The 19599-nt window shown below is 43.6% G+C and overlaps 1 protein-coding gene across 5 annotated transcripts in view; it reads right to left on the reverse strand.

Moving 5' to 3' along the window:
• The window catches only part of VPS13A (vacuolar protein sorting 13 homolog A), a 2994934-nt gene that overhangs the window by 1394689 nt on the left and 1580646 nt on the right, over positions 1–19599 (reverse strand). For all 5 annotated transcript variants that reach the window (XR_011280366.1, XR_011280367.1, XM_069625905.1 and 2 more), the window contains 2 exons: positions 7338–7570; positions 6484–6576 (listed from right to left, as the gene is read on the reverse strand). Coding sequence is in view for 3 of the 5 variants with exons in the window: in XM_069625905.1 (XP_069482006.1) it covers positions 6484–6576; positions 7338–7570 (326 nt within the window). In the remaining 2 variants the exon portion in view is untranslated. The remainder of the gene's footprint in view (positions 1–6483; positions 6577–7337; positions 7571–19599) is intronic.

Here is a 19599-nt window from a genome sequence, read left to right on the forward strand (position 1 = left end):
TACCGGTAAACAATTGACCCCATCACCGGCACCATTACTACAGGTGCCGGTGATAGGGGCAAACCCATCCCATGGAATCCATGGTATGGGAACTTACCGCGGTTGCCAGCACCTGTAATTTCCCGGTAACACCAAGCTATCGGGCGGCGGTAACGGTAAGGGAAGTCTGCCGGTAATCCGCCGGTTTACCAGCAGACTCACAATGAGGGCCTTGGACTTGAAAAAGAAGATCTTGGAAACCTTACGGAACTAACCCAGAAAGTCACTTCTATAGATTCTTAATCTTGGTTTTGGAGTAAAGGGTCAGTGAAATGGAGGAAGCCTCTTGCAAATAAACTCACAACCTAATTGAGCTAACACAACGAGTCAAAACACTGGAGACGCAAAGCAAGGCACTGTGAAACAATCACAAAAAACAGAGCATGCAGGAATAATAATTGCATCATAGGAATCCAGACTCGAATAACAGACCAAGACCTCGAGTGCTATATCACCACAGTTTTCAAATCACTTCTGCCCACTGTGGAGACTGAGAAACCTGTATTCAATTGCACACATCGAGCATAAATATTCTTCCTGCAAGAAAGGGGCCAGATTCCGGCCAGACAGAGAAGTCACAGGAGCAGAGGCGAGACTCCACAGGCCTGGACTGGACGCGTGGTGGAATCCTCCCTGAGGGCTCGGGGGTCTCGCCACAATAGCAACACCACCTGGGATCGCCTGGGAGAGTCGCTGGCATGCCCTGCGGGAGATAAAGGTGGACTACCACTATAAGCCATTTTTTTTAAGACGAAGGAGAACATTTTACATGAAGCAAGATGCAGAGGAGACATAGACCATGAGGGAGTTAACACTAAAGCTGTTCCAGAACCTCTCCCACCATAGCTCGCTGTCGAACACTGTGGGAGGTCATGACTTGGCTCGGATTTAAGGGCATCAAATACAGATGGGGCTTTCCGTGCTCTCTCCTATTCATATACAAAGAACTGGTCAGTCACAACCCTACGAGAAGCAGAGGCCCTGATGAACTAGGACTCAGCTTTTGGAGACGAGATGCCAGATGGGCAGCACCGCCAGGGGTTTCTCTAGCGGATTGGAATTGGACCAGAAAGGATAAGGAAACTTGCCTACCTGTCACAGAGCCCAACCTGCCAACCGCAACTGGGACAGTCCTGCAAGATGACAGGAACAATGCTTGATTGCCCTCTGTTTACTCCTCCAGACAGACACTGTCATCCGTGAGCTGTGACCTCAGCAAAACCTAAGAATGATAGATTGACCACTCACCCAGTTCAAAAGGCCCACAACCATAGCGGACCCTGTTAAAAAAAAAAACTAAAACTAACTTAACACAACATGTTCGAACAGCAGTTAACTCATCCCCAATGATGGATGGCTACTGACTGGACAGGTTAATTCAGTTGAGAAGTATTTACATGATGGTTCTTTAACTAGCTGTAGAAGTAGTAGGCTCCTAACAACTTAGGCATACATCCTCAAAGGTAGAAACCTAACCCACCATGTCAGACAAAACATATTACTTTAAACCCACAGGGTCTAAAATTCACCCATGAAAAGGAAGAACCTACTCACCCACTTGTCAAAACCATCTGCTAAAGTAGTTCACCTACTGGATACACACCTCCTCCAATCAAAACCAGTGGTATCTTTATATGCTGCTAATGATGACCAGGATACATTCTTCAGAAAATGATGCCCACATGTCAAAGCCTTTGGTTTGTAATTGCCAGTCAGTGGGGACTTCAACAACACACTAGATCCGATTATCAACAAGACTCTTCCTCCAACCAGACAAGATAACAATAACGCAAAGGCCCTAAAGGAACTGATGAAGGAGACTCAAGTAGTTGATAATTGGTGCATAAACCACATGGGTGAGAGGGATTAGACGTTCTACTCATATGTTCCCAAGGGGGCACTCACAAATGGATCTTGTGCTCATCTTGCCTGCTTTATTCACCTTCATCACAAAGACCGAAATAGGCACGAGAATCTTTTCAGACCATTCGCCGGTCACAGTTCACATTTAAGTCAACAGACTTAAGCCCACACCAAAACCCCTGTGAGACTGAAAGAAGCCATATTGTGAGATTCGGTCCATCAATGTGAAAGCGTAGCCACAATGGAATTATTTTGAGACAAATCGAAATCCCGAGGTCAGCTGGAACATGATATGGGACGCAGGAAAGGCAGTGATTAGAGGGGAATTCATCTTCAGGGTCACGGCCTATACTAAAGCCAACTCCACCCTCAAGGTCCAACTATAAAGTGAAGTCCAGCAGCATGAGCTGGCACATAAATCAACTGGCTCTCTCCGGCGTAGAAGATGGCGAACAGCCAGGACACGGGTTGAAGCCCATCTTTCAGAACATGCAGAACACTCCCTGGCGTTAGCAAAACAAAAATATTATATTTGAGGCAATAAAGCCGGAAAACCGCTGGTCCACAACTTAAAAACACTGAAATGAAGAACAACATATCAAAGCTCAGGAAGCTTGGAGGCTCTCTTTGCTATGGGGAGAAAGAAAAACTCCAATATTCTAATACTTCTGTGACCTGATGACAGGAGACACTAGACCGGTCAACCCAAAAAGAGGGTATCTCAAGTGCTCAAATGCACACAATAAAGGAAGATGACAGGATCGCTCTAGACCACCCTATAACTACTGAAGAGGTAGAGACAGCAATATAATCTCTCCCTCTACAGAATACCCCAGACCCTGATGGATTCACATCCCTACTAAGACATTCAAAGCCTAGCTAGCCGCAGCACTGACGCTGCTGTTTAACTCCATCCTGACTATCAAGAAAGTGACCTATTTCCAGAGCAGAGTCATGCAAAATACTAATTGCCAAACCCTGGAAGGACCAACGCTCTGCAATTTGTAAATGCTGATTGGCTTCCTTAATCATGACGCCAACTTCTTCGGGAAGATCCTGGCCAATAGGCTAAAACCAATTCTCCCAGCCCTCATTGAGGACGAGCAATTGGAGTTGATAACAGGGAGATCAGCGTAGGACAATATCTGCAGGTTTATGAACGCCATAGAAATAGGCTCTCATGCAATATCTCCCTTATAGCGCTCGATGCTCAAAGCTTTCAATGTGGTCAATTGGACCTTCATGGAAGACACACTCACTACAGTAGGACTCAGCCCAATTTTAAAGCATGGGTAATGGCGTCCTTCGCAGCTCTGTGCACTGAAATACAGGTGAACAAGAACCTCAGACCATATTAAACTCAGAGGAATGAGGTACATTGAAATGAGAACAATCCAGTGACACCTCGCCAAATGATTCAAATATTATATGCTAAGTTGCATATGATTTATTGTAGAGTAGTTCAGCCTGACACGTGTTTCGAGCATCCGTGCTCTTCATCCGAGGACAATTGAACATTGGATAAGGTTAATTATGCATATCAATTGCAAATGATCATGCAACTAAGGAACCAACCAAGGTGAAACAAGCCGGCAGTTAAACATATGTCCAAAGGCATTCATATACCATCACTAATACGGTTTACCGTGAATTAACCACCTTCTTGTGCGAAGGAAAAACTTGGGACTTACGTACCTTCACAACCTGTAAAAGCAAAAATGTGGTGTATGCGGTCCAATGTCCTTGCAAAATGTTCTATATAGGTAAAACCTCAAGAGAAGTTCATGTTCATATTAATGAACACAGTTAAAAAATTAGAACTCGCAATTTGAATGCACCCATGGTTCTCCAATTTGTGGAGAAAGGCCACAGTGTGGAAGAACTATCATGGTTCTGTGCGGAGAAAATTGCCACCAGTGGGCCTCTTCAAACCAGTAACAAGCTGACATATAAGGAACAACTGTGGATGTTTAATCTTAAAGCATTAGAGAAGGGGCTCAACACATTGGAATCCTGGGAGTTTAATTCACGGTAAACCCTATCTCCCTGATGGGCTGTTTAAGTACTCCAACAACATAGGAGACCTTATTGGTTTCTGATTAATTATATGCTTCGATACAATTTGCAACATCCATTTTTAATCTAGTCAGCCATTTGTGCATTGATTAACAACAGGATCACTAACTTTGGCTAACACTTGAATCACAGCAGGTCGAGTGATTCCTTTTTATTAAGCACCATGCATTTACTACTTTTCTTTTTTCTTGCAGCACATATTCATGTGCTTGATTTACTGTCCGTTTGTATAAGGCATGGGGTTCGCATATACATTATCAAGAGGAACATTTCTAGTTGTTAACTTTTTCCAATGAGCCCCCTACATGCATGCGTAATTGCCTTGAGCTGCTATCTAGATTTAGGATGTAACGTGGGCTATGGTAACACTAATATATAGTTTGCAGTACTCGCATAGACGGGCCCTTTAAGCCGTAGTATGACAATTATCTGGGCGTACAATCAGTATATAAATGGTAACGCCCCTAGACGGAGGCTTGAGAAGCGTCATTGAGGGAGACGACGCTCCTATGCCAGCACGTATCTCCTATGCGCATGTGCAGTCAAGGGAACACCCGGAAGGACGCGCATTCGCTGACTACGTTAGACAGTTGATGGCGTCTTGGACAACAGGAACAGAGACCAGCGTTGTGAATAGTAAGTGGTTTAATTGACGAGAAATTGGGCCCACGTTTGCACAGCCACAACGATAGATTTCTTTTATACGTTCTCTTACACATTCTTTTCATGGAATGATTTTCGTGCCTGTCCCTCGTTGAATATGAGCTTTGGCTTCCACATTTCTAAAGAAGATCAGCAAGCTGCAATCACACTATTAGCTTGGTATTACGACCGAGAATTTGTATGAAATTACTATGGGGCACCTCTTAACAATTCGGTAAATGCCCAGTGCAAATTTAACAAATATCTATTAATAATGATATGTATATAGTTATTCCGCAATTGTCATTTTGTCTAATATCAGTTAACAGGATGTCTTGGAATCATCACGTAGCCTCTTACATACTGCTTTGCTTCCATACAGACACCTTGAATTTTTGGCTGGATATGTACAACTATCAAGTTCCTTCCTGGCATGCCTGTAGTGCTCTTTTCTGTTCCATCATTCGAACAAAAATGTCTTTTGTTTGAGGTGAGTATTTATGGCAGCATATTAATGGGTTTCCCCTCCCTCCCCATCCAATCATCTTCACCAGGAACTATTTAGATTGACAGTCCCGGTAACAGCAAGCACTACTAATGTTTTTTCAGATTCAGGCATTTCTTGAATCGAACTCAAGTGACGCCTACGATTATGTGTGTTGAGAGCACATGACCCAATTGGTCAGGTTAGTGCAGTGTGATTTATTTTCTTCTTTTCAACACCATTCAACTTCGAGGGAGTATTTGTAGGTGCCGGCGTTCTCTGTTTTGGCCATGGTGGCGGTTTAGGTTCACCTTTGGACACAATTTTTCCTGTTCTCTGGGCTTCACAAGCCCCCCTCCCCCCCCTCCTCCCTTTTGCACTCTGGAACACTAGGAACACTCTGTGATTTATTTATATGTGGTGTTTCTATTAAATTCATTCTTATTATCATGTCAATTTTGTTGTAAATAATTGTATGTTGCAAGGATGGGCTAGTTAGTATTGGTGAATGTTATTAAGGGACAGTGCAATAATTTGGTGTACCTCTCCAATTTTTTCAGTTTATGTATTACATCAATTTTTTCTCCTAATGAAGACATTGTTCCAATTGCTTTTCAACATTGAAACCAGTTGAGAAGAACATGCAGGGATGTAATCAGTTAGATTCTGTTGATTAGATCCACCCTGCCAAATAGATCACATTGTGTATAATTACTGTGATCATACACATTTTATTTGGATGAAATAGCAAGATTATGTAGGGATAATTAGTCAATTTCATTACATAAATATTGAATCAATTTCAGGATTTATTTTTTTTCATTTGTGGATGAATGACTGTCATTGGTGTGAGTTGTAAATGAGTGAATGACTTTTGGTGAATGATGTAATTGTTTGGCTTTCTAGGGCTTGGTATTTTATGTTCTCCTGCAACACTCATGAAATTTAATGTGTGGAATCATTTATGATACATTTTTTATGTATAAATAATGTATCACAGTAAATACATTTTGATACTTTGAAAAATAAAAAACGTCCTATGGATAATTCTTCAGTATACTCTGGTACAGTAATACCCTGGTCCAGAGCGTGGGGTTTTCCAGTTTGTATGTATTTGGGATGAAGCAAGCTTTTCTTTCCTTCTCTTTTCTTTTTCGCTTCTCTGGATGAAATGTTTTTAGCTAAACAGACTGAAATGAATTTACAACACACTGCCTCATGTTAACAATATTAGCATGATAATTTACTTGTAATTAATTAAGTTTATAAATGTAAACATTGAATAAAGTTGAGTACAAAAAAATGAAGATTGAACAATAATTATTGATATTTAGTTTGGAAAAACCAGAAAGTTACAGGAAATGCAGAAATCTACTTACTTTCAGTTTTATTGCTTGGATTGTCAGCTCAATCATTTGTGGTCTAGATGTTGACTGTGTACTTTGGAACAACAAGTCACAAGGATGCAGAACCTGAATAAGAACATATAAAAGTACACAAGGTAATTGTGGTACAGAGATTTTAACAGAGATGTTGATAGTAAAACAACGAGAATCTGTCCTTTTGGAAACTTCCTGTCCTCAAACCTTCCTATAAAACATCAAATTAGAATCGAAGTCACAAACTGATTTAACATTTATTCCAAGATCTATGTATTGTTTGTCTCACAGTCAGAAAAGTGTCCATTGCACTTACGTGAATTTGAAGACAACATGTTTGAAACGTTACCAGAATCACAAGGAGACATTGTTTATTCTACTCAATACGAAGTCTTCATGACAAATGCCAGAAAAAAAAGTAGCATTTTCAAAATATACTATTTTAACAGAGTAAACTGCAGAATCCCATGACGACCATCTGAAGTCATTAATAATAAATGATTCATGAACATTAGAATATTAAATACACTAACATAACATTGCAAACAGTATCTCATAATAATGATCACTTTACATAATATTTTTAATACTTTCAATCAATGTTTATCTTAACTTGATAAATGTTCTATCATTAATTACATATTAAGAATAATTGAATGCACTCCTAATGCATCTGAAATGTGCTTGATTATTACTTGATTAAAATTCGTCATTGTTTTACACCTATTTTTCATCAATGTGTTTATTTTTTATTCTCATTTATCACACATTGCCAGTTCACTTTTAAAACACAGTTTTCATTGAGGTTATAGTGTACTTTATTTTTCAAATAAAATCAAAAGATGCCAACGTACCGTGGTTATATTGCCCAGTCTCTTTTCTGGCAGGAAAGGGCAGGCTTTGATGTGCAGATCCTTCACAGCAGCGGTCATTTGCTGCACTTCTGGGCTGTTTTTGATACACAGTTCGCACTGCATTGTCAGTACTAAGGAAGGAGCGTCGCATCTTGTTAAATCAGCCACAAACACAATCTCTGGATCTTTAACCACGATATTCATTTCCATTTTTGAAACAGGCTGCACTTGCGCTTTAAGAAAAGATACAACTGCAGTTAATAAATCAGAACTGGTGTTTACCATTTCATGTGTGAACAGTACAAAGTACCACAAGAGGAATAGGCCATTTAAGCAGCACAATTAACCTGCAGTATACTTTGCTTGGATGATCTTGCTACCCAAACACAGTCCCACTTATAAAAGTCTTTTGTAGTTGGGGCTCAAACGTCAATAACCAATTGTAGATGGGGGTTAAGACCAAGTTACCAAATGTTGGGTGTGAGACATACGGCGAGTCCTGCCATCAGCATTCAACTTCTTTAAAAAGACACATTGTTTGTGTTTGCTCTACTAGAAGTGTGGCACATGCAGGGAAATATGACTGTGGAGCCAGTGGCTCTACATAATGATTATTTCAACCTTTTACAACAAGAAAACAAATACAGAATGACCAACATACAGATCACATTATATAATACGAACGATTAAAATGTAAGCTCCTATCAAATCCAATGTAATATAAGCTTTACATAACAAAATTACATAGTTCATTAAAGCAAAATAATGATTCCTCATTACCCAAGAGTTCATGCGGGTCTAAAAACTTCAATTGTTTTAAAAATCCGAAAACAGCTAGTGGAACAGAGGTAGGATGGCCACCTAATAAACAATGCCACAGGTTCTCGTAATCAATAAAATCCAAATTATTAACACATTTACTAAAATGCAAAGTGTGCTGTGCAATGGAGGTTGGGGGTCGGGGGGGATAATATATAGTTACATGCTTCAATGGGCGACACGCGTGGGGCGTCCAAGCGTTTTCCAGGATTTAGGAAACCTCGGAACATGTCACTCAATGGATTAAAAAAACACAGCGCTAATATGCACCCTTGTCGCGCTCCAGAACAGGTATTTATTCATCTAGATAGGCTGCCTTCCGCATCCATCTGAATATTAGAATTCTGGTGCAACCCTAGGATAGGCTAGAGCAGACCCTAAGGGATGCCCGCGCTATCAAGCTTTTTCCATAAAAGACCCCCATCTACCAAGTCAAAAGCAGAGGAAAGATCAATTGAAGCTATAAAAATGGAAGGATATTTGTATTTATCCGAGGTGAGATCCTGCCAGCATTCTGGCAAAGAACCATTGAGTGACGTGCTCTGATGTTTCCTGAATACCATCTGGAAAACCCTAGCATGCCCCACACTTGTAGCCCAGATTGTCAGATGTTCTAAGAGAAGAGAGGCTCAAATCTTGCTGTCTGCATCCATCATTGTGATGGGCCGACAATTAGAAGGATCGGATTTCAGCTCCTTCTTAATGACAAGCACCATGTAGGACGTTTCCCAGGAAGTGGGAAAGTTACCATCCTTTAAAAGGTTATTAAAATATATGGTCAGAATGGTAGCCCATAGATTCATTACAGATTTCTTTTAAACAATTGAATAATTTATTATGACCAGCAGCCCAGGAAGAGTTACATTTGTTGATAATGTTCAATACAACTTCCGGGGTAATTAATGACCAAGTGTCTATCCTGAAGATACATAAAACTAAATTGGATTGAGGATTCACCATTTGTTGTAGCATATGAAGATTCAAAATGATTCAGCCAAGACGTTTCAGAAGTGGGGTTGATCTGTATAAGTGCCGACTGCAACCCAGCTAATGGATGGTATTCTAAAAATTGGAGTCATCCCGAGAGCTTAATATATCAAGCATTACTTCACCTTCCCTGTTTAACATTTCAGCACAAGGGTTTTTCATCCAATTCTTAGAAGATTATGTTTTAAGATTTCCCTTTTAATTGCACTACGATCCATCGACTTCTATTTCGTATTTCGAATCGCACATTTCAACTGCTTTTTCCTTTCGTTCACCTTCAAATCAAAAACATGAGGGTGAATACGCCTTCTTTCGTTTCCCCTGAATTCAATTTACTTGGGAACAAACTGCCCAAAGTGCCTTCCATAAAGTACGGAAAGTTGTCGAGGTTAAAGGTGTCCATTTTCCAGCCAAAAGTGTAATCACATAAAAAATGTCCTACAGTCTGCCATTCAATTTGTTCATAGTCGCAGCATTCCGTGAAATCTGATTTTTCTCAGAATTAATCTTTAACATAGTTAAGGAACACACATAATGGCTAGTTAACTTAATGTCAAAATAAGCTGTAATCAAATTATGATCACTAAGCAAAGTATTAATAACATTAAAACCATCACTTCAATTAAGTAAATGCAATCCAGAATCCCTGAGGAGTCAGACCTGCACCAAGTTTGGTGATCTACGAAATCACCAGAAATAGTCCCATTCAGCCTACGTAATACCACTGTTTTTAAACAGGAAGTCCACCTATGCCCTCGAGCATCTTTCCTAAGGGGACAAACAAACTCTATCATTATCAATTAAGTCTCCAATCCCGCAGGAAGAGATAAGGCCCCCTGCCAGGAAAACATGCCCACTACCAGACCTCTGCATCCAATCCTCTACAAAAAATGTAAATTTTCCAGGAACTCCTGAAGGGCAGCAATTCCTTCATGCCAATATATGTTTAGCAGGAGCAAGTCTTAAAAAGTCAAACCCATGGGGAAAGTTATGACAGTGGCCAGGCTGCGCCTCTGAATATTATAATGTAAGGTAATAGACAGCCACGCGTGTGATATCACGACTTTCATAAAACCACACAAAGGTCGACCGAGTGTCTATTCGCTGCCTGAAAAGCAATAGTGAAGGCTTCAAATGCCATTCCATCAACCAGGTTTCCTGAACTAAAATAAGGCCATATTGTTTAAGTTCCGTCCAAGAACAGGATTTGTAAACAATTGGCAGGGTCCCCAGTGGTCGTAGTGGGAAGGAGCAGTTGGGAACGGTGCTCCTCTACTTTTTTCAAATTAAGTTTTACCATTCCTATACTTTTATTTGAAAAAGAAACTGCTCCGGAATGGCTTAGTTTTAAAATAAAAGTGTAGGAAGAAGTTGAAACTTGCACTTCAGTGCACTGCACTGAACGTTCCCTTAAAAAGCAGGCACATTTGTTTGGGGGTTTGGATTGCGCGTGGGAGGGGCGTGGCGATGCAGTTTGTGGGCAGCTGGGGCAGTCCAGCAAGGAAGAGTTTTACTACTTCTGTTTCTACGCTTCAACCACTAGCTGCCGAAAGAGTTCCAAGAAATGACCTTCAACAGATTCCCATTACTAAAGACTGGACATCTCCCCTTAATTAATAGGAAGTGAGGAATATGACGCACTTGCAAATCTTGATAGTTAGAGGAAACAGCAGGCATTTTCAAAGCCAGAGAAACATCTCTCAATTTGCTGTCAGTACGCGTTACAATAATATGAATGCCCATAGAGGTTTATAGTCAATAAGTCGAATGCAATAATTTCGAATGCCTTAATGTCGAATTTTTTTATTTTTTATTTTTATTTATTTTTTAATGGAGGGTTCCCCCCAACCCCCTGTTTTTTGTTTATTAACCCTTTTTTAACTAACTAGACCCAAAAAAAAACTATAAAATAAAAAACATATACATTCAACAACAAAAAAATTCGACATTTTTATTTTCAACATTAATGCATTCGAAATTATGCATTCGAAATTATGACTGCACACCGCCCATAGAATCAGAGGCAGAGGAAGAAGCTGCAGTATGACCAGTTTCAAACTTGAGATCTGCCTTATAGGGAGTAATAAAATATCATATCAAAAGTTTGACAGTATATTTAATATGACTGTCAGTTGTATAATCATCTAGAAATTCTACAAAGTCAATATCTCTCGACGAAATAGCCCTTAAATTGGGAACCTCATTAAATAAAACCAGTACAATGGACCGATTTAAAAGCTGTGGTGTGTCCTCATGAAATAAACATTACAAAAGTAACCAAGAGTACTTTTTCTCCACCAGTGATGGCAATATAGAAAGCTGAGAATAAAGAGTTCCCTGAGAACGGGTAGAATTATGCGATTGCAGAGAGGTTGATGGTAGGGGCAACAAATTACCTGTTCCCCTCAGGATGCTGTATAACAGGTGCTTGAACGTCCCAATGGCAGCTGTGCAAGCCCCATTGACTAGATCGAATTGGCCAATTTGAAATGCGCGTTGGAAGCGATAAGGTCATCACCTAGAAGATAGTCCTTAACAGAAGGGGCCACCATCAGGTACTTACGAGGGCTACTAAGAACCACATCCCTAATGTTTACTTCCTGATGGCGCGCCACTATGAATGTAGTGGCTACCCCTTGTTTGACTGCTGTTACAGGATAGTTTCCGCGAGTGGGGCGGTGGACAACACGCATTTTCAAACGTGTCACAGGAATGTACTGTTAAAACACTAAGATTCAAATGTTCCTCCTCAATGTCAGAAACGACAGCTGAAGGCTTAAAAAAATAAGTTTGAGTTTCTTCCATCCACAGGTTTAATGCTCGCACCTGTGGATTTCCTCCTTCGTTTCTTCTTATTAGGTGTCTTAGCAAGCTGTGTATCCAACACTATTGTGGGGCAGGTTGAAGGCCCGACTGATCAACAGAGGCAGTGACCGCATCCTCATTAATGCTAGACAGGTCATTTTGAGACGCCGCAATAATTTGCGTGAGCACTTGATCTTAGGTTTATCATTACTTTTCTGATTTATATTTGGACACGAGAGACATTGACTCACAGGTCAATCACTCATATGCCCCCACAGATGTAGAGGGCCTAAGCTGCTGGCTGGATCATAATGCACAAGAATTATGGGCTTCCACAGAGACGGCAACCCCCACAGATGGAGAGGCCAGCTGCTGATTGGGTCATGCTGACTGGGTCGCAGAATGCCAGGATTATTTGCTTCCAAAATTAAATTAGAGGGATCTTGTGTGCCCTTATTGAAGTCAACCTCTGGCCCCATGTCGCATGAAGGAAGACCTTCAAGAACTGCTTCAAGGCCCATACTGTTGCTGGACCTGGCAAAAATATACCCTTACAAAAAATTTAATTCTACCACAATCAAAGTGAGGGAGGTTCCCTGTGCCTTAAATTCGTCCCTGATAATTTCATATAACTTCACCAAAGAGGTATGGGCACAGTTTAGGGCATATAGGGCAGAGGCAGAGTCCTTAGGTGTGTCATTATAACTGGGGAGTAGATTGATTGAAGGCCTCTTAGGCTGTGTGGGTTGATGGGAAAAAGCAGAGGGCTCAAATATCTTAGAGCTCTCAGATCCATAGAGTGAGGGACAGCGAGAAAGCTGCGATTCTCATACACCACTGTCCCATATAAGAATGGGAGAAGAAATAATAGACGCTGGCATAGATGTACCATGCACCCGATACAATGTATTCTCCGCAGTGCATAAGCATACATTGGTAATAATGTCCCAAACAGCACCTACTAAATGATGCAGACTTCACGTTGAATGACCAGTGTCATGGAAATCCTACCGCGGACTAACACAGAGTAACCACTATGCAAGCAATCCGAACAGCGCTCCGCACTGGGAGGCTGGTTTTGAAGATGTCAGTATTACGCTCAAAGGGGTCCTCCACGTAACAATCAATGTGAGCAAACAGTTCCACCAACTTCAGGAAACAATGTAGCACACAGAGTAACCCCTATGCAAGTACTCCCAGAGTGCAGAGATTATGTCCCTTCACTGGTTGGTAAGGGAAGTTTGAGAAAAGGAACGGAAAAGGGAAGTTTCATGGGGAGGCTGGTGAGATAGAGGTTGTTCAGAGTGGTGGAAAACTCAGGAAGGAGAGTAGAAATAGAGACTTTGAGGGAGGGAGGCATGATCCACATAGTCAATGCAGCAGAAAGATTGAGTAGAATGAAGATGTAGGCACGGTTGGAGTAGTTAACAGCTGTAAAAAAAACTACAGACAATGGTGAGAGCTGTGTCTATGGAGTCTCTGTTGAAAAATCTAGATTGAAAGGAGTTGCATACCACATTTAACTCAAAGTAGTTGACAATGTGATTTTAGACGGTGTGGGAGGGAGAGGGAGGTATCTTTTTAGGGTCAGAAGTATTTTTTTTAATGATGCATATGACCAATGTTGGGGTGGTTGATAAAAGTCTTGCACACACATGTACAGGCATAGATACATTGGGGAAATGTGTTTGGAACAGTTAGGGATCATAGGGTACATGATGAATACACAAATCTGTATGCAGCAAGTCCTCTCATAGCTAGGAATTGTACAGGCCCAGAAGCCTGGGGCGGCGAGATAAAGTGTGACCTGGTTGAGGAAAGGAGGCAGGCAGCTGCGATAACATCAGATGGTCAGCTAGGGCCAAGCTCAGGTTTTTATGACTTGAGAGGAGATGTAATCTTTTTAAGTACATAGGAGTCAGTCATTCATTATCCAGGGAAGTCCGGCCATCTGACAGAGTCAAGTTTGGGACTGAGAAATGAACAAGTTACTTCTTACCTTGTAAGGTTCTTTCGATGGGATGTTCCTCCGACGTATTCCTCATCTTAGATATCTCCTTCCAGCTCTGCTGGCCTCGGAAATTTTTTCTCTAGAGGGCGCTGCGCGTCGACGACCGCCGAGTCGATGTCCCTCGACAGCCGCCGTATCAATGTCGACGTCATCCTGCCTATAAAGGCCACGCGCAGCGTCCGTTGCTCAGTTCCGTTTTGTAGCCCACAGTATTTCTGTCTGGACTAGACTAATCACCCTGAAGGAGCGTAAGCTGCAACAACAAGGGAAGTAGAACTGCGGGGATGGATGGGAGGGTCGATAAGGAATATGTCGGAGGAACATCCCATCGAAAGAACGTTACAAGGTAAGAAGTAACTTGTTCTTCGAAGGGATTGTGTCCTCCGACGTATTCCTTATCTTAGATAGGCTCCCATAGCAGTATTCTATTAATGGAGGTGGGAGTACTGACTTCACGCTGTCTTCTATTGATGAATAGAGTGCAATAGAGCCCTTCCAAACCTAGTCTCTTGACTGGAGGAGGAATCCAAGTTGTAAAATCGTGTAAAGGTATGGACAGATGACCATGTGGCGGCCGCACAAATGTCTTTAACCGGCACACCTCTTTTGAGGGCCGATGAAGCTGCAATACCTCTGGTCGAATGAGCCCTAAGGTTTTGAGGGGGCTCTTTTCCTGCCAGTTTATAACATTCCGAAATGGCTAGAATGATCCATCTGGAAATGGTCTGCTTAGTTATTGGTAACCCCAGCTTGTGACCTGTGTAGCCTACAACCAACTGGTCTGCTTGTCTTATCCTGGCTAGTCTACTGATGTAAAAACTTAAAGCCCTTCTAGGGTCCAGCCTGTGTAACCTCTCTTCCTCTTTCCCCGGATGAGGAGGAGGATAGAAAGATGGCAGGGTAATCTTCTGAGTGATATGGAATTCAGAAACCACCTTTGGGAGGAAATTAGGCTTCACTTGCAGGACAACTTTGTCTTTGTGAAAGATTGTATGAGGGGGTTTACAAGAAAGAGCTTGTAATTCGCTCACCCTTCTAGCAGATGTAAGTGCTATTAATAAAACAGTTTTAAGGGTAAGAAATCTTAACAAACAAGAATGGAGTGGTTCGAAAGGTGTGCCCATCAGGAAAGTTAGGACTAAGTTTAAATCCCATAGGGGAACCTGGAATGGTCTTGGGGGATAAACGTTGGTTAACCCCTTTAGAAACTGTATTACCAAGGGTCTCTTGAAATAGGATGGTTCTTCCGCAGTGCGCTTAAAGATGGACAGCGCTGCGAGATAGCCCTTAATGGTGCCAACTTGAAGGCCTGAATTCGCCAAATAGAGTAGGAAGGACAAAACCATTGGTGTACCACATGAAAAGGGGACGATATTCTGTTCTCTACACCAGCTGCAAAATCTGTTCCAACGGCAGCGGTATAAAGACTTTGTTGCTGGCCTCCTTGCCGAAAGCAACACCTCCATAACATCATCAGGGAGGTCCCAATCCTTGTACCTCAGCCTTTCAGAAGCCAAGCTTGAAGGTTGAGGGTTTTGATGTCTGGATGGAGAACCTGACCTCCCTTCTGTGAGAGTAGGTCCTCTCTGAGTGGAAATCGAATTGGAGGGCAGATGGACAAGTCTAGAAGGTCCGGGTACCACATTCTCCTGGCCCAATCCGGGGCAATTAGGATCATGGTTCTCCGGAATCTTCTCAACCTCCTGATCATTTGAGGAATGACAGGGACCGGTGGGAACGCGTACAGAAGCGGAAACTCCCAGTCCACTATGAACGCGTCTCCCAGTGCTCCTCTCGGGAGAAATTCTCTTGAGCAGGACAGATCGCACTTCCTGTTGACACTGGTGGCGAACAGATCCACCTGAGGGGTTCCCCAAAGGGCGAAGATCTCTTGAAGGACTTCCTGAGCTAGTTCCCACTCGTGGGAGACTGTGCTCTGCCTGCTCAGAGCGTCCGCTGTCAAGTTCTTCTCTCCGGCTAGGTGAACTGCCGATAGAGAGATTCCTTCTTGGATTGCCCAAAACCAGAGCTGCATCGCCTCTCTGCACAGGGGTAGTGATCCTACGCCTCCTCTTTTGTTGAGGTAATGCATGGCCACTGTGTTGTCCGTCATTATCAGGACATTTTTCCCTTGTACAGCTGGCAGGAACGCCTTCAGCGCAAGTCTGATGGCCCTCAGCTCTAACAGGTTGATATGTAGTCTGGACTCCGATGGAGACCAACGACCGCTGATAGTCAAATTGTTGGCATGGGCTCCCCACCCCGTGAGTGAGGCATCCGTGACTACTGTTATCTCCGGCCAGGGTTGCCAAAACTGTTCTCCTTTCAGAATGTTCTCCTGACAGGCTCACCAAGGTCTGGAGCCACCCTGTCGGGAACCTGAAGAAGATCTGTCATTCTCCCTGAGAATTGTGACCACTGAGTCCTCAGTGCCCACTGGAGGGATCTCATTCTCAGGTGAGCCTCTGGCACTAGGAAAATGCAGGATGCCATGAGGCCTAGCAACCTCAAAAAGTCGAAGGCTGGGAGACGTTGGGCATCTTGGAACTTGGTAACCATCTGTAGAATATCTTGAGCCCTCACCTCTGGTGGCGAGGCTTTTTCCAGGGAAGTGTCCAGGATCGCTCCGATGAACTGGAGTCTCTGTGATGGTATCATTTGTGACTTCTTTAAATTGAGGGAGAAGCCCAGTCTGTGAAGGGAGTGGCAAACGTGATTTAGCTGGATCTGAGCTTGTTCCGAAGATACAGCCCTGATCAACCAATCGTCCAGGTAGGGGTAGACGTGAATCCCTTCCCTCCTTAGACTTGCCGCCACTACCGACATTAACTTGGTGAAGACCCTCGGGGCGGAGGTCAGCCCAAATGGAAGCACTCGAAATTGATAATGAGAGTTGCCAATTGCGAACCTCAGGTATTTCCTGTGTTTGAGATGGATAGGCACATGGAAATAAGCGTCCTGAAGGTCCAGAGATACCAACCAGTCCTGGAACTGAAGGGCCTGAAGGATCTGAGAAAGAGTTACCATCTTGAATTTGTCTTTCCTGAGGAATTTGTTCAATTCTCGCAAGTCCAAGATGGGTCTCAGTCCTCCGTATTTCTTTGGAATGAGAAAGTAAGGGGAGTACCAGCCCTTGTTCCTCTCCGCTACAGGTACCGGTTCTATGGCACCTTTCTCTAGCAGGTCCAAAATTTGGAGCTTTCTGAGAGGTGATCCCCGGTGGATGTCTCTGAGGTATGCGTAGGAGAGGCAGGCAGTAACCTTGGGCAACTGTTTCCAATGCCCAAGCATCTGACGTGATAGCCTGCCATTCTGCCAGATGTTGAGTTAACCTGCCTCCTACAGGTGTCCTGTGAGGGAAGTCCTCAGAGTGGTTTTTGGGCGGCTGATGCAGATGCCGATGGTAAAGAGGCACCTGCTGTTGCTGCGGCTTTTGAATATCTACCCCGTCCACCTCGGGTAGTTCTTCTTTGTCCCCTTTGAGCCGGTCGTCCTCTACCTCTTCCGAATGCGGAGTAGAAGCGAAAGGACTTGGCCCTCGCAGAGGTTCCTGTGGGACGAAAAGGTGTCTGACGGATTGCAGCGCCTAGGGATTTTGCTGCTGCTTTTGATGTTTGCAGTTTCTCTAAACTGTCATCCGCCTTTTTCCCGAACAAAGAAGAGCCATCGAATGGCATGTTCAAGAGCCTGTCTTGCACATCTGGGGCAAAACCAGACTTTCTCAATCAAGCAAATCTCCTGGTTGTTGTACCTGCCGCCATTGCTCTGCTGATACTGTCAGCCGAATCAATGCCCATCTGGAGGGATTCGCACATAGCGTCTTTACCGTCCTGTATGATATTCAGGAACGCCTCCCTTTCTTCTCCCTCTGGGATGCAGTCAGCCGCTGTAGAAGCACACTCCCAAAGTGTATGGCTGAATCTAGCAAGAGTGCAAGTAGCATTAACAGATTTTAACGCCATGCTACATGCCGGAAAAACTTTCTTTGCCATAGCATCATATTTCTTATCGTCCCTGTCCTGTGGGACGGTAGGGTAAGCAGTCTTGACGTCAGTAGAAGATGCTGCCTGTACCACCAGACTTTCTGTGGATGGGTGTTTTGACAAAAACTAGGGTCTGCAGAAGATACCCTGTATTTTGTAGACAGTTTTTTATTTACTGCCGGGACGACATCTGGGGTTTCCCAGTTCGTTATAATCTTCCTCTGAAGAGCTTTATGAAAGGGCATTATAGGATCCTCCTGTGGACCTTTGTCAAGAATATCCGTATGGTCATCTTGTTGGAAAGACTGTGAAGGTGCAGACCACCCCATAAATTCTGTGATCCTGGCCATTAAGGCTCTATAGGGGGTTTCAGCATGCTCCCCCGGGTCTGGCCTAGCAAACTCCACCTCAGGGGAAGTGTCTAACCCACTTGCCTCATGTAAGGAATCATGAAGATCCTTTAACCTGCGTTCTTCAGAGGATAACTCCTCTCTAACTGGGGTTGCAGGTCCCTGCAACTCAAATGTGTCTTCCTGTTCAGATAGTTCACCCTCTTCCATAATTGAGGACATAGTTCTCAATTGTTCTGAACTCATAAAGGGTGTAAACCCCATCTCCAAGGCAGAGGGTGCCAAAGTTGTCATAATCGGCCTCGAAAACGTCGACGCCGACGTCGAAGGCTTCGGGCGTGGCGTCGAAAACAAAGGTGGAGGCCTCGATGACCTCGACAGAATTGGGATTCTGCTCGAGGAAGTCGACAACCTCGACGCCATCGTCATCGAGGACCTGGGGATAGCCACTGGGTGCGTCGTAACCGTGACTTTTCTTGGCGTCGACGCCGGTGTCGAAGATGGCGTTGAGTCGACAGACTCGTGTATCGAAGGTCCCTTCGACAACGGCGTCGAAGACGCCGACCTCGGCGTCGACGGAACCTTCGTCGATGGCGTCGACGGAACCTTCGAAGAAGGTTTTGAGGTCATAGCCTTACTCGAGGGTTCGAGACGCGCTCGAGAAGCTTCCTTCGCCGGGTACTGCGACTCGCAGCGTTTTTGACCTTTGGGTCTTTCGACCAGAGCATCGCTCTCGGCAGTTTGAGGGGGTCGCGGCCGCTTTCTCGAAGACGCACATCATATTTTTGCGGAATTCCTCCCATTCAGCCCGGGAACTATGTTTCGTGGGGCAAGGGATTCTCTTTGGAGAAACAGAGGAAGAGGAGGACGGAGAAGGGGATCTTCGACGTCTCCTCTCCGAGTGCTTCGATCTCGAGGAGTGATGGGACCCACTCCGAGACCTGGAGCACGAATGGTGACGAGGAGACGAATGTATCGACTTCGTCGAGGAAGAAGAAGCTTTAAAAGTCTTACCTTTCTCCAGCTTCCCCCTACGCTCCTTCAGGGCCTTAGCTGTCATGGACATACAGTCCTCGCACTCCGAACAATGGTGTTCAGTTCCCAAACACCACAGACAAACTCTGTGGGGGTCAGTCAGCAACATCTTTTTCCCACAATCTCTGCATTTTTTGAAGCCGGACCGAGGAGTTGTCGGTTCCGACGAGGAAGCCATCGAGTACGGATCGAATATCTCGAGGTAAATAGGATTAACTTGACAAAAACTGAGCAACGGTATTCCGAGGCACTGAGTAAGCGCAGAAAAACGG

The sequence above is a fragment of the Ambystoma mexicanum genome, chromosome 6p (genome assembly GCF_040938575.1).
Source record: "Ambystoma mexicanum isolate Mex_15411 chromosome 6p, UKY_AmexF1_1, whole genome shotgun sequence".
Taxonomy (NCBI): Eukaryota; Metazoa; Chordata; class Amphibia; order Caudata; family Ambystomatidae; genus Ambystoma; species Ambystoma mexicanum.